The sequence below is a fragment of the Astyanax mexicanus genome, chromosome 16, assembly GCF_023375975.1.
Source record: "Astyanax mexicanus isolate ESR-SI-001 chromosome 16, AstMex3_surface, whole genome shotgun sequence".
Taxonomy (NCBI): Eukaryota; Metazoa; Chordata; class Actinopteri; order Characiformes; family Acestrorhamphidae; genus Astyanax; species Astyanax mexicanus.
In genome coordinates, this window is record NC_064423.1 from 36444034 (window position 1) to 36457976 (window position 13943).

Here is a 13943-nt window from a genome sequence, read left to right on the forward strand (position 1 = left end):
CAACTTTACAACTGATGCTCTCAAACTAACATTAAGAGGACGAGAAATGTAAGTTGTTAGCTCTTCACAAGTTCAGCACAGCTGTTAACTGAAAGCCTGAATTCCAGGTGACACTACCTCATAAAGCTGACTGAGAAAATCAAGCCAAGGTGTTCAAAACTGTCATGGTTTAACAGTTTTTAAATAATTCCATATTTTTTTCTTCACAGTTTGTATGACTTTAGTATTCATCTACAATGCAGAATATTTTAAACTAATTTAAACAGTAAAGAAAAAAGAAATAGAAATGTTTTGGCTGTACAACTAAATAAATGGAGTTAAAATGTGTCACTGCCTCCTGATAGTAAAATAGATAAGAGCTTTCTCCAGGCCGCTTCTCTTTCCTCCTGTAGTAGATGTTTAATGCGGTCTAAGCAGGTGTCGCACTATAAACAACGCTCATTCACTTTTACACTTGTGTGCCCTCTGTGTGAGGAGCTGAGTTGAGTCACAGTGCTGTGAGGAGCTCCAGCGTATTCAGACAGTGGGCTGGTGAATGTCTCATGACTTTGTTAGGCATGTGAACAGACGCCAAGTTGTGACGGGTTGTCTGCCACAGAGAGCCTGGTGCTAGACACTGGGGCTGATGTTGCACTTCTGTTGATAAAAGAACTGCTATTGGCATAATTTAGAGAGCTTATTTTGGGTAGAAGTGAGAAAAACCCAGTATTAGGTCTAGGCGATGTTGTAAAACTAATTAAGTGTAGATATTCTTTAAATATATGAGCCATTCAACTGGAAAAAGACAGTTTTATTCCATTTTTTATATGCAGATGTGCTCAAAAAGTAAAAAACAGCACAGTTTACAGCTGTCAAATATGCAAACTATTGTTTCGTTTACATTTATATATAAATATCACATAGCACATGCCTCTTCCGACACATGTGAAGCCAGCCACCACCTCTTTTCCAACAGCTGTTGATGCAGCATTACTGAGTAGCATCACAGCACAGTACGCTCGGAGGAAAGCGCAGCAACTCAGCTCTGATACATCGGCTCACAGATGCAGCCTTGTGCTGATCAACATCACCCTAGAAGTGATGAGGGGAAAGAGCACCATCTACTGCACCCACCCAGAGAGAGCAAGACCAATTGGGCTCTTTCAGGGCTCTGACAGCTGATGGTAAGCTGCATGACAGGGATTCGAACAAGCAAATTTCCCGATCATAGTTGCAGAGCTTAAGACTGCTGGACCACTCTGTGCCCTTCATTTACATTTATTTTTAAGGAAGTCAAAACCCCACAATGAAATGTGTATAAAGCCTACGTATATAAAAATAAAAGTTCAATTTAGCTTCGCTCACCGAGATGAAGAAATCCTAGTGCATTAAAAAATATATATATATATATATATTTGAAAATTTGCTTTATTTGAGTAATACATGTCATCTGCTGGTGTTGGTCCACTGTGTTATATTAAGTCTAAAGTCAGTGCATTGTTTTCCCACAAAATCTTACAGCACTTCATGCTTCCCTCTGCTGACAACTTTTATGGAGATGTGGATTTCATTTTCCAGCAGGACTTGGCACACTGCCCACACTGCCAAAAGTAACAATTGGTCTTGATGCACTAGTCTTGCATTGGTCTTGATGCACTAGTTGTGATATAAATACTGTAAACCGTCTTCAAGGAACCAGTGTCTAATTCCAACACTTTTTAATACCTATAAATACTATAAATACATATTATACTATTAAGTGGTGTTATTGTGCTGTTAATCACATTAACAGACACTCTGTATGAATTTCTCTGCAGTTTTTCAAATAGTCAATGTGAGCTAAGTAGTAGTTAGCCAGTTAGCTTAAAAATAAGTTGTGGGAGCTGTCCTTTTACTGTGGAAATATTACTCTTTTTGGATGAACTGTGTATGTAATGGAAATTCGGCTTTACCTCCGTTTACGTCCGTTAGGCTGCACTATGAACTCAATAAAGGCAGTATGAGACACTTGTTATTATTTGGGGCAAGTCTGGGTCTGCCTCCACCTCTGGCCTCTACTGAGCAGACTCTGGTTGCATATTTGACAGCGTACAGTAGATATTTTGGGTTTCATTTCAATAGAAGGAAATGCAATATCTTATACAGTCAATTAGTACAGTACAAATAGTATCTATTATCCTGAAGTTGATGCTCAATTGAACAACATATCTTATTGTTTTTTTGTTTGTTTTTTTTCCAGCTCTGATGGAAACCAAGCATCTGGTCAGAAAGGCGGGATACTGTGCGGTCAGTTCCCACAGAAAAGTGAGGGGAAAGAGCTGAAGATCCTGGTCCAGCCTGAGACTCAGCACAGAGCCCGGTACCTGACTGAGGGCAGCCGGGGCTCTGTGAAGGACCGCACTCAGCAGGGCTTTCCTACTGTCAAGGTGGGTTTAAAACAAAAATAAAGGAAAGAGCACCATCTACCCACCCAGAGAGAGATAAGCTCATTGTTCTCTCTACGACTTTGGCTGCTGATGGCAAGCAGCATGACTGGGATTCGAACCAGCAATCTCCTAAATCAGAGTGGCAGCGCCTTAGTCCGCTGGATCTTGCTAACAATGACAATGAGCATTACTGAGTACTGAGGGAAATGTCTCCCTACTCCCTCATTAGTGTTGCGCTATATAGGGAGACACTATTTAGTTCACTAAGTGGTGGTGAAAACAGGCGTGAATCCAGACACTACATTGTCATTAACATGCGCCAGCACTGGTTCCACAGACTCACACACTTAAGTGGTTAAGCCGACTTTAAAACTCCATAAAAACACAAACTGAGCTCTGAATTAAAGTTAGTGAAGCTCTGAGCTGATCATGGTGTGATTTTTGACTGTTATATTTTCACTGTTTAAAAACATAATCCTCACATTAATGAACTATATAGAGAAACATCTGAAATTAACAGCGTACACCAGCTCGCAGTGTTACCAGATTGCATGGTTTCATGCTAAAATTGACTGGAGGAAATGCTGTGCTTTGACGGGTGGACAAAGCTACCAAGTTTTAAGAGTTTGGACGAGTTGTCCACCTAACCTTGCAGCTACAGAGCTAGTCCTGCTGATGGAAATTTAAATAAGCAGTGTTTGTGTTGGTTATTATGTATATGAGTATTTCTTTCATTGCTGGCGAGTTTATGTTAACCCTCCTGTTATGTTTAAAGTTTAAAGATCTAGGAAAAATAGTTAAAAGTATTTTTTTTCAGTATGAAACTTCCTCTGGTTGCCTTAATTAGTGTACTCAACATATTATATAAAAAATGGTTCATCTCACACCCACTGCAAAAACTAAAACAAAATTGCAATATTGTGTTTCTATGTTATGTAAAACTATAGTGTTTTTTTTGTTTGTCTTTCAAAAGTAATAAAGTACTGGAACATTTAAAAAAAAGTTTGAACATGTATTTATTTTATGAAAAAATAGTGAATGATCCTAATTGAACCATTACCTGTTAGAGGTAATTAACACCATTGCACTAAATATTGATATAATAATTAGTAATGGAGTTAGTAATGAAATATTCACACTGCTTGTAAGGATTTTTTTGGTTTCAGACATCTTTTTAAACATGCACCAGGTCAAATTGACCCAGGAACAACATTGCTGTTCCTGACAAATGAACATAACAGGAGGGTTAATGTACTGTAATTACCTTTCTTTGGTTTGTGTGTCCTATCATACAATGCACAAAACACATATATAACACAAACATGCATATAAAATAATTGTAATATTTTTGTAGTTGGTGAAATTGAGATATTTAAAGTATTTTATTTAATAAAAAAAATCACGTAAGAATAAACCCTGTAATATTGTTGATATTCTGAACATTAGCTATTTGAGTGGTTTTCTCTGCATTTTTGGTGCATTTGAAACACGTTTTACCCAGTGAATTGGTTTTATCTGAATCCCACTGTAATAATCTGGCAACCCTGATGGCTCGCTGTCCGCTCCGTTGTTTCGGCTGTCTGTTGCTTAGTAGCGAGACTTGCAATGCATTCTGGGACACATTTAGCTTGTGTAGTAAGCAGCGATGTTAACTACAAATCATGATGCATTATGGGAGGTTATAGTGCCCTCAAAATGAAGCTTGAATGCCCCTTATGATTTGGACACTATGAGAAAAATGGCTGATGCACTCAATAGTGCCCTAAATAGTAAATAGGGAGTAATTTCGGTCACAGCTAGTGTTTATTAGTGCTGGCCTGTGCCTCCTCTAAGCTGCTCAGATTTCTGTTAATTAGGTCTGTACTCTGAATTCATTCATATTGATGTACCAACCCCTTACCTGTTTACTGGCTGTTCCCTCGTTCCCTCCTCCTGTGTTCTTTGCATGGTGATGAAGGCAATGTAATGTAATTATTAGCTTCCTCCAGTTTGTCCGTGGGTTCATTAATGTTCATCAGCTGCTGTTCTTTTAACTAATTTTCACAGCTGGAGGGGGTGAAGGAGCCGGTGGTCCTGCAGGTGTTTGTGGGTAATGATGCTGGTCGTGTGAAGCCTCATGGGTTCTATCAGGCCTGTAGAGTGACGGGTCGAAACACCACCGCCTGCAGAGAGGTGGACATCGAGGGCACGACCGTCATCGAAGTGTCTCTGGACCCCAGCAATAACATGACACTTGCGTATGTATTCCATCAAGGTCAAAAATGCTGTGATTTTGTGCAACATATCCTAGCTCACACCCCACACTCTTAAATAAAGTTACAGTCAAAAATATGGACACATTAAATGTTTATATATGTATATATATATATATAATTTTACCACTCCAGCAGCTGATGGCAAGCTACATAAACAAGATTCAAACCAACAATCTCCTGATCGTAGTGGCAGCGCTTTAGACCGCTGGACCATTCGAAGCCCATAGATTAATATTAAGGGACAGTTAAGGGAAACATATAGAATTACATAGAAAACAGTAAAAAAAAAAAAAAAAAAAGTTTGTCCTCCACATTAATCTCCTGATCTAAATCTGATGGACTGAGATGGTGATTTGAGGTGATTTGGGATGAGCTGGAGCTTCACAGCTTAAAGAAAAAGCAGCAACTATTGTTCAGCACCTCCAGGAACTCCTTCAAGACGAAGACACTGAGATTAAAATACCAAGAGTGTGCAGATCTGTCCTCTGTCCAACTTTATTAAATATTAGTAATATTAAATTTACAATGTAAAAAAATCATAAAAAGAAAGAAAACATATTGAAGGGGAGGCCTGACGTGTGCAGTGTGATGGATCACAGTATAAACCAATAGGGAGTTGGAATGGTATATGTTTATACTTCTCTACATCCAATCACAATCAGATTCACTCTATCTGGAATGAAAACGAAAATGAAATAGGAGTAACGAGGCTATTTTTAAAATGTAAGGAGTAGAAAGTTCAGATAATTGTGTGAAAATGTAAGAAGTAGAAGTAAAATGTCTGAATAATAATTACTCCAGTAAAGCACAGATAACCAAAATATTAAGTAAGGTAACAGAGTATTGGTACCTTGTACATTATTTGACACCTCTGGCAGTGGGTGGTAATGATCATGACTAGAAACATCTGGCTAATTATCCAAGTGAGCAGAAAAATTACCAGTAACCAGATACCAGGTACCAAACAACAGATATCACTCAATGAACCTTTACGTTTAAGAGTATAACACTTTATGATCCATTAAAAATGTACATACTAATACCCCAGTGCTGTATCCCTGATGCATGTCAGTATATTAATACAGTAATAATTCTAATAATAATAATAATAACTGATGGTACGCTGTCTCTGCAGGGTGGACTGTGTGGGGATCCTGAAGCTCCGGAACGCTGATGTGGAGGCTCGGATAGGAGTGGCCGGATCCAAGAAGAAGAGCACTCGTGCCAGGCTGGTGTTCCGGGTGAACATCCCCCGACCCGACGGCTCTGTGCTCACTCTGCAGACCCCCTCCTTTCCCATACTGTGCAGTGAGTGGATTTGGGTTATTCATAGCATCTGTCGTCTACCAGCCAACCCAGCTGGTGCTCTTGTCAAATGAGAGAGGAGATGAAGGGATTAGAGCAGGGGATAATGGTCATTCATATTATTACGGCTAGTACCTAAAAAGAGTGGATTTATGAATGAATCTCAGTATTTTTTTTTACTTTTTTGTCCTCATTCATGACTACTTTTCAAAGTACCTCAAATGTTGATTTTAATTAATGCTATTTTGCTTCCACTGCTTTAAAATACTGTGAATCCTGTCAGAGTGTAGTTAATTCTAACTGTCCAAATGTAAAACTGATGATACAACAGAAAGTAAAAAATAAACTAAATAGACAAAAGTGTATAAAAAGGGACACTAGCTTATTCCTATTTTGTTCTAAACTCAAATGCAACAAAAAAGGGAGTTTATTCTGCTATTCTGCTCTGAGTGACTGTCTCTACTGTCCAAGAAAAGGCCTATTAGATTTTTTTTCAAGCATTGCTCTGAGCATTTGATTACATTCAGTGACAAGAGAATATAGTAATAAACATGTTATTATAAAACAACCAAAAACAAAAATGACTAATAGCATAAGAGAGTACATCTTTTACACCTTGTTACATCATGCATCTTGATTATCAGGATTGTATCTGGATAAGACCGAGGGCTCTATCGTACACCCTGCACAAGACGTGTCGCAATGCTCATTGCTATTTTACACCCTGTCAACAGTCTGTTTTCTCGCCTTGTTCCCGTGCTGTTAAAATAGCGTCAGAGTTTAGGAATAAATCTACACGGATGGGTGTGGTGGTCTGGAAGTGAGGTGTGTTCAGGTAAATTTCTGGCGTGTTTCTATTTTGGCAGCAGAAAACACAGGAGCTCCACTGACTGATTAAAACTCTGACAACAGTCAGTCATCAGAGTCCATTCCTATAGGTGCTCCCTGCACTCGAAACACCCCCACTCATTAAACACACACACAGATGTGCTGCAGTGTGCAAACCCAACTTTTAAATCAACAAGAAACAGAATAAAGAAAAAAATAACATTACTGTTCCATTAAATGAGCTGCTGGTGTATATTCAAAGCGTGAACGAGCAGGTCAGTATCCTCTGCTGAGATGTGCTGTTAAGATACGAATGCACCGAAGTCAGTAGATCAATTAAATAGGGCCCTATGTCTTAATTAATTAAGATGAAGATAATTGTCAGATGAAATAATTAAAAATGCAATTTGTGGAGTTTTGTTTTTAACATGATCCAAAAGGCACATGTCTCAGAATATCACCCTAGCACCTATGTACTTAATAAATGTTAAAAAAAAATAAAGAAAAGAAATTTGTGATTGAAGCAGTGTCTTATATTTTACAGTATATAATAAATTTAAGGTTTGTCATTTTTTGGAATAGTAAAAGTAATGCAGTAATACCGTTTAAAATATTTGCAATGGCTCCTTTTCCACAGCCCAGCCTGCAGGAGTTCCTGAGATCCTGAAGAAGAGTCTACACAGCTGCTCAGTGCAAGGAGGAGAAGAAGTGTTCATCATCGGGAAGAACTTTCTCAAAGGAACCAAAGTGGTGTTTCAGGAGAATATCTCGGGTAACCATCCAACTGATTGATCTCCTTTCCCCCTGTGAAATTTGTAGCTGTTCATTCTTATTGTCTTAATCTAATGTTTTTTAACGTTTGTCTTGCAGATGACAAGTCCTGGAGAGCAGAGGCTGAGATCGACATGGAGCTTTTCCATCAGGTACGATAGATTATGCAGTACATCATATGGACAAAAGTTTTGGGACACCTGCTCTACGTTCAATATTTCTTAAATATAGTTTATCCAGCATTTGTTGCAGTAACTTTCTTTACTGTACAATGATTGAAAGACTTTCTACTAGATTTTAAGGATTGCTGTTGAATTGCTATGAGAATTTGATCGCATTCAGTGAGACAAGCATTTGGGTTGGGCGATATGGCCCTAAAATATCACATTTCATGTTTTTTTCGTGATAACGGTAGTCTTGGAGATTTAAATAAATTAAATAAATATATTTCTAGAATACACTCCTGCAAAAAAGTGAACGTTTAATTTTATTATTGCATACAATATGATATGGCACACCCCTAACTGAGATATTAAAAAATACAAGAATTTTATCAGATTTGATAAAGTCAATGTTCAGTCAATGATCCAGAATTTCATGATACTAATTATGCATTCCAAATATCTCCATATATCCAGGATTAAAGTAAAATAAATGATGCTGGACAGATATAATCTGTCTCTAGTAGATATATAATGGGAAATGAGAACAGTGTAAATTTTTCTTTTGCTAAAAACAGGAAAAGAATTTGGACCCTAATGTAATAATTAGGGTTGAGTGATCGTATACCTTAAAATACCCTGTGTGCTATATCGTTCACAATATTTAAAAATTGTTTGCAATATTATTACATAGGATACAATATGGCACACCCCTATCCCAACCTTACCCTACACAAAAGTTTTGGATGGAGCACTATCATTCCAGAGAACACAGTTCCACTGCTCCACAGCTCAATGCCTTAATGTGGCATTATGCTTAATGTGTTATCTGCAGACACTACACAAGCTGTGTGTGTGTGCATTTGCACATCTACAGTACCATACAACATAGTGAAGTGATTCAGATTATAAAGGAAAACAAAGGAATAATGTAGTAACCTAAAAGTGTTAAACAAACCAAAATACTTATTTAGGTGCTTTTACCTGGAGAGCTGTTAACTTGTGGTTTTCTGAAGCTGGTAACTCTGATGAATTTATCCTGTACAACAGAGGGAACTCTTGCTCTTCCATTCCTGAGTCGGTCCTGATGAGAGCCAGTTTCATCGTAATGCATTTTTAATGGTCTTGATTTTGCAGTAAATGAATTCAAGGATACTATTAAAATTTTAAGAAACTTAATTTCTTAAAGTGTTCTTTTTCTTTTTACTTAGTTGAGTAGTTCTTGCTCCTCATAATCTGGATTAGAACATTACTTTAATAGAGCTATTCACTGTATACCTGTAACTCTACCTCTTCACTACTTTACAACTGATGCTCTCAAACACATTAAGAGACAAGAAATTCAAGTAATTAACTCTTGATAAGTTCAGCACAGCTGTTAACTGAAAGCCTGAATTCCAGGAGACTCTACTTCATAAAGCTGACTGAGAAAATCCAGCAGAGATGTGAAAAGCAAGAGGTTCTACTTTAAAGAACCTAAAATATAAATGTTTTTTTGGTTTGCTAAGTAAACTAAGTGTGAATTTAAGGTGTGTTCAAACTTTTGACTGGTACTGTATGTCAGCAATGAATGCAACTTAAAGTAGATATAAGCATTTAGCTAATTATAATGGGTTCTAAAACTACACAGCATTTTAAATGGAGATTTCCCATTAAAAGAAACATTTAGTCCAGGACTAGGTTTTAATCCCTATCTGGGAATCTGCCCCATAGAGTATGTGCAGGTCACACATAGGGCCTGCTTTGTGTTCTCTGTTATCATCATTGTCTTTAGTTTCCATTCCTGAGGTTGGCCAGGCCTGCAGTTTGCTGACCTAGATACTCAAATAGAATGTGATGAAAGAGCTAAATAATCTGAAAACAAATCTCTCTCAGTGTGAGGCTCAAGGTGTTAGAGAAAACATCTGCTTTCATAATGACTAATATCCTGCTGTTTATATCATTTGAGCTTTGTAGATAGATATCTCTCAGTTAACCACAGAAGCGTGAGAAGTACTTTGCTTACTGTTGTGTATAATTTACCATTACCATTACTTTTACTTTATGTTTCACATTCTGAGCTCTTGTTTAAAAAGTAAAATATGAGGTCAAATACATATATTACATCACATTACTGTAAGACACCAGTCAGCCATTACATTAATACCACCTCCATGTTTCTACACCCACTGTTCATTATATCAACTCCACTTAGCCTATAGAACATTTTGTAGTTCTTTAATAATTACAGACTGCAGTTCTGTATCTGTTTCTCTACATACTTTATATTTATTATACTCCTTTCACCCTGTTCTTCAATACTAAGGTCCTTACTGGATAAAAAAAACACAACAGAGCAGCTATTATTATTTGGGTGGTGTGTCATTATTCTCAGCACTGCAGTGCTGCTGGAGTTTTTAAACACCTCAGTGTCACTGTTGGACTGAGAATAGTCCACCAACTAGAAATATCCAACCAGCAGCATCCTGTGTGCACATATCCTGTAATCACTAATAAAGGATTAAAGGATGACCAACACAAGCTTTGCCGCAACGGATTCAGAATTTCTGTCTCTGGTTTTACTATATCTACATGGTGTTTCAGCTGTAGGTAGGAGTGTGTAATAGAGTGGAGGACAGTGAGAGATTAAACACAGTGTTTAAAAACTCCAGCAGCACTGCTGTATCTGATCCACTCACTGTACCAGCAGCTCAACACACTAACACCTCATACACCACCGCCATGCTAATCAGTGCTAATCACTGCATTACTGAGAATAACCACCCACCAACAAAGATGTAGTGTAACAAAGTAGAACTACTTCACTACTGTACTTAAGTACTGAAATACTGTATCTGTATCTACAGGAGTATTATTTTACTACACTACTGTACTTAAGTACTGAAATACTGTATCTGTATCTACAGGAGTATTATTTTACTACACTACTGTACTTAAGTACTAAAATACTGTATCTGTATCTACAGGAGTATTATTTTACTACACTACTGTACTTAAGTACTAAAATACTGTATCTGTATCTACAGGAGTATTATTTTACTACACTACTGTACTTAAGTACTAAAATACTGTATCTGTATCTACAGGAGTATTATTTTACTACACTACTGTACTTAAGTACTAAAATACTGTATCTGTATCTACAGGAGTATTATTTTACTACACTACTGTACTTAAGTACTACAATACTGTATCTGTATCTACTGGAGTATTATTTTTAGTTCTCTGTTGTAATTAAGTACTAAAATACTGTATCTGTATCTACTGGAGTATTATTTTTACTTCATAACTGTACTGAAATACTAAATTCTTTATCTGTATCTACTGGAGTATTATTTTTACTTCTCTGTTGTAATTAAGTACTAAAATACTGTATCTGTATCTACTGGAGTATTATTTTTACTTCATAACTGTACTGAAATACTAAATTCTTTATCTGTATCTACTGGAGTATTATTTTTACTTCTCTACTGTACTTCAGTACAAAAATACTGTATTTGTATCTACAGGAGTATTATTTTACTACACTACTGTACTTAAGTACTAAAATACTGTATCTGTATCTACAGGATTATTATTTTACTACACTACTGTACTTAAGTACTAAAATGCTGTATCTGTATCTACTGGAGTATTATTTTTACTTCTCTGTTGTAATTAAGTACTAAAATACTGTATCTGTATCTACTGGAGTATTATTTTACTACACTACTGTATTTAAGTACTAAAATACTGTATCTGTATCTACTGGAGTATTATTTTTACTTCATAACTGTACTGAAATACTAAATTCTTTATCTGTATCTACTGGAGTATTATTTTTACTTCACTACTGTACTCCAATCATTCTACTCAAGCCACCTTTTCAGTAGAGCACTTTATACATGTCTGCCCACCACCCAAATAATAATAGCTGCTCTGTGGTGGTCTATCCTGTGGTGTCCTGAGCGTTAAATATCAGGGTAAACTGAGAATAATAAAGTATGCAGAGAAACAGATACAGGACTACAGTCTGTAATTAAAGAACTACAAACTGTCTTATTGGATTAGTGCCGCTGGTAACATGGCAAACATGTTGAGCATATAAGAAACTACCAGTTTTCTTTCCTTTAACCTAATCTCATACCTATGTCTATGTGCATTTAATGCGTTGACTGTAGAAGATTCTGATGTTTCTGTTTTATTGTTTTTCACAAACACTAACGGTTGATAATGGTTGGTTTCTTCTTCAGCATCACACATAAATACTATTGTCCACTGTTAAATGTTGAAAACAGGACTGTTGACACTGCTGAGTTACTGTAATGTTGTCATATCACTCCAGCCTAGTTATTATATTTAATAATAGCTGCTTTTATAGGCTCTGAGTACAGCGGATGTGCCAGCTTTGATAATACTAGTATATATTTCACATATTTCACTTTATCTTTACAGTAGCGACCCAGGCAAATAGTAGTAAGTAAATGAAACAGCTCCCAGACCATTCATGCAGAAGGAAGGGCAGTGCTGCCATCATTTGGCTGATTTACCCAAATAAAATACAGCTATTTAACTATTGCTGTTGTTAGATTTTTAAGGTATATTACTATCTCTGTATACTTTGTATGTATTTTTATTTGATTTTTCCATGCTGTGCATTATTTTGTCTATGTACAGTAAAAATGCATTTCAAATGGATTTTTATGGAGTTAAAAAATTGTTTATTCCTTTTTGCCCAAAGATTTGCACAAAAAATATAAAACCTGCAAATAGAATTGCAGATTATATAAATAAAGAAGCAAATAATTTAGCAGAAGGAAATAAAAGATTCCAGAAACTAAATATTCCTTTTTGGAGCAAAAATCCACAAAACACAAAAATGAAAACAAATACTAGCAAAATCAATATGCAAATAATTCTCAAATAACTGCAAATAATAATAAAGTAACCATGTATATTTAAAAATGTATATGTGATTACATTTTTTCTGTTTTTAATTTTTTATTGCAATTTTGAATATTTTTTCGTATGAAACTTTTGGTACAAAAAAAATAACTCCAAAGATTTTACTATTTTTACTGCTTTTTAAAATTACATTTAAGTGTTTAAACATTGTGAGACTGGGAAAATAATACTTGGCCCCTCTATGAATATTGTGGCCCATCGGTGGTCCCTTACTCCCCCACTGCCACCACTGGTTTACTACCCTTCTTACCCTGTAGTCAGTTTTATACCTTCATACACCTCTTTATTATTGTTTTTTGTATTTTTCCTTCCGTTTAGAATCATCTCATCGTAAACGTTCCACCATATCAGAATCTGGCCATCACCTCTCCTGTGTCTGTTGGGATCTACGTGGTGACTAATGCTGGACGCTCCCACGACGTGCAACCGTTCACATACACTCCAGAGCCAGGTCTGTACCCTATTTATAAATTCATAATCTGTCATATAATCATGGTATACATGAGATATTGTTTAAACTGTCTTTTTATACAGTACTGGTATAAAAAAAGTGCTTATTGTCGTTTATATCCATGTTTACAGTTATGGATGCTTCTGTGAAAAAAGAGACCTTGCCTCCAGTCAAGCCGTGTTCTTTCGAACAGATAAAAGGTGACAAAAACTACATATTACATCATATTACAATATTAATGAGGAAATGCTTCACCCAAAAGCCCATAAACTATAATTATATAATATTATAATATTATAAGTTCTGAAAAATCAATCCTATATCTTCCCTTAACCTACCCCTCCAGTCTAACAAGAATCGGGACACCCCATCTAAGGAGTGAAATGGGATTGGGCCTTAGTATTTAACCATATAACTAATACAGATGTGGGTGTACCCAAGCTGTTCCCTGAGGTAACACTTCATGATCAGTTTACATGCGGCTGTTCCATGACTTTTTGGCATATCTGGGTACAGTTTTTTATTAGAATGAGAAGAATAGAATGATTTTTTTCATTTTAGTGCGCTTTACAGGGACATTCCCCCTAAATAATCGGCCAGTGGCTGTTTGATTGTTTGTGGACACTTCTGTGTAATCTTTCAGTCTTACCACTGCTTTTGCGACTGTCTTTGTAAACAGTAATGGACAGCAGCTTGATAGTCCCAATCTTGCCTCTCGTCAAAAGAGAAGAGGTCACTCCCATGGAGGTCTCCAGTAACTCCTCAGCGTTTAAGGTTTGTTGCTTCAATAAACAGTACAAACTGAAATCAGTCATTACAGACT

General features: G+C 36.5%; 1 protein-coding gene across 9 annotated transcripts in view; it reads left to right on the top strand.

Annotated features, from left to right (window-relative positions):
* The window catches only part of nfat5b (nuclear factor of activated T cells 5b), an 89559-nt gene that overhangs the window by 68066 nt on the left and 7550 nt on the right, over positions 1–13943 (top strand). For all 9 annotated transcript variants that reach the window (XM_049465602.1, XM_049465603.1, XM_049465601.1 and 6 more), the window contains 8 exons: positions 2219–2405; positions 4452–4642; positions 5796–5968; positions 7431–7565; positions 7664–7716; positions 12988–13120; positions 13252–13320; positions 13800–13894. In XM_049465602.1, coding sequence (XP_049321559.1) covers positions 2219–2405; positions 4452–4642; positions 5796–5968; positions 7431–7565; positions 7664–7716; positions 12988–13120; positions 13252–13320; positions 13800–13894 — 1036 coding nt within the window. The remainder of the gene's footprint in view (positions 1–2218; positions 2406–4451; positions 4643–5795; positions 5969–7430; positions 7566–7663; positions 7717–12987; positions 13121–13251; positions 13321–13799; positions 13895–13943) is intronic.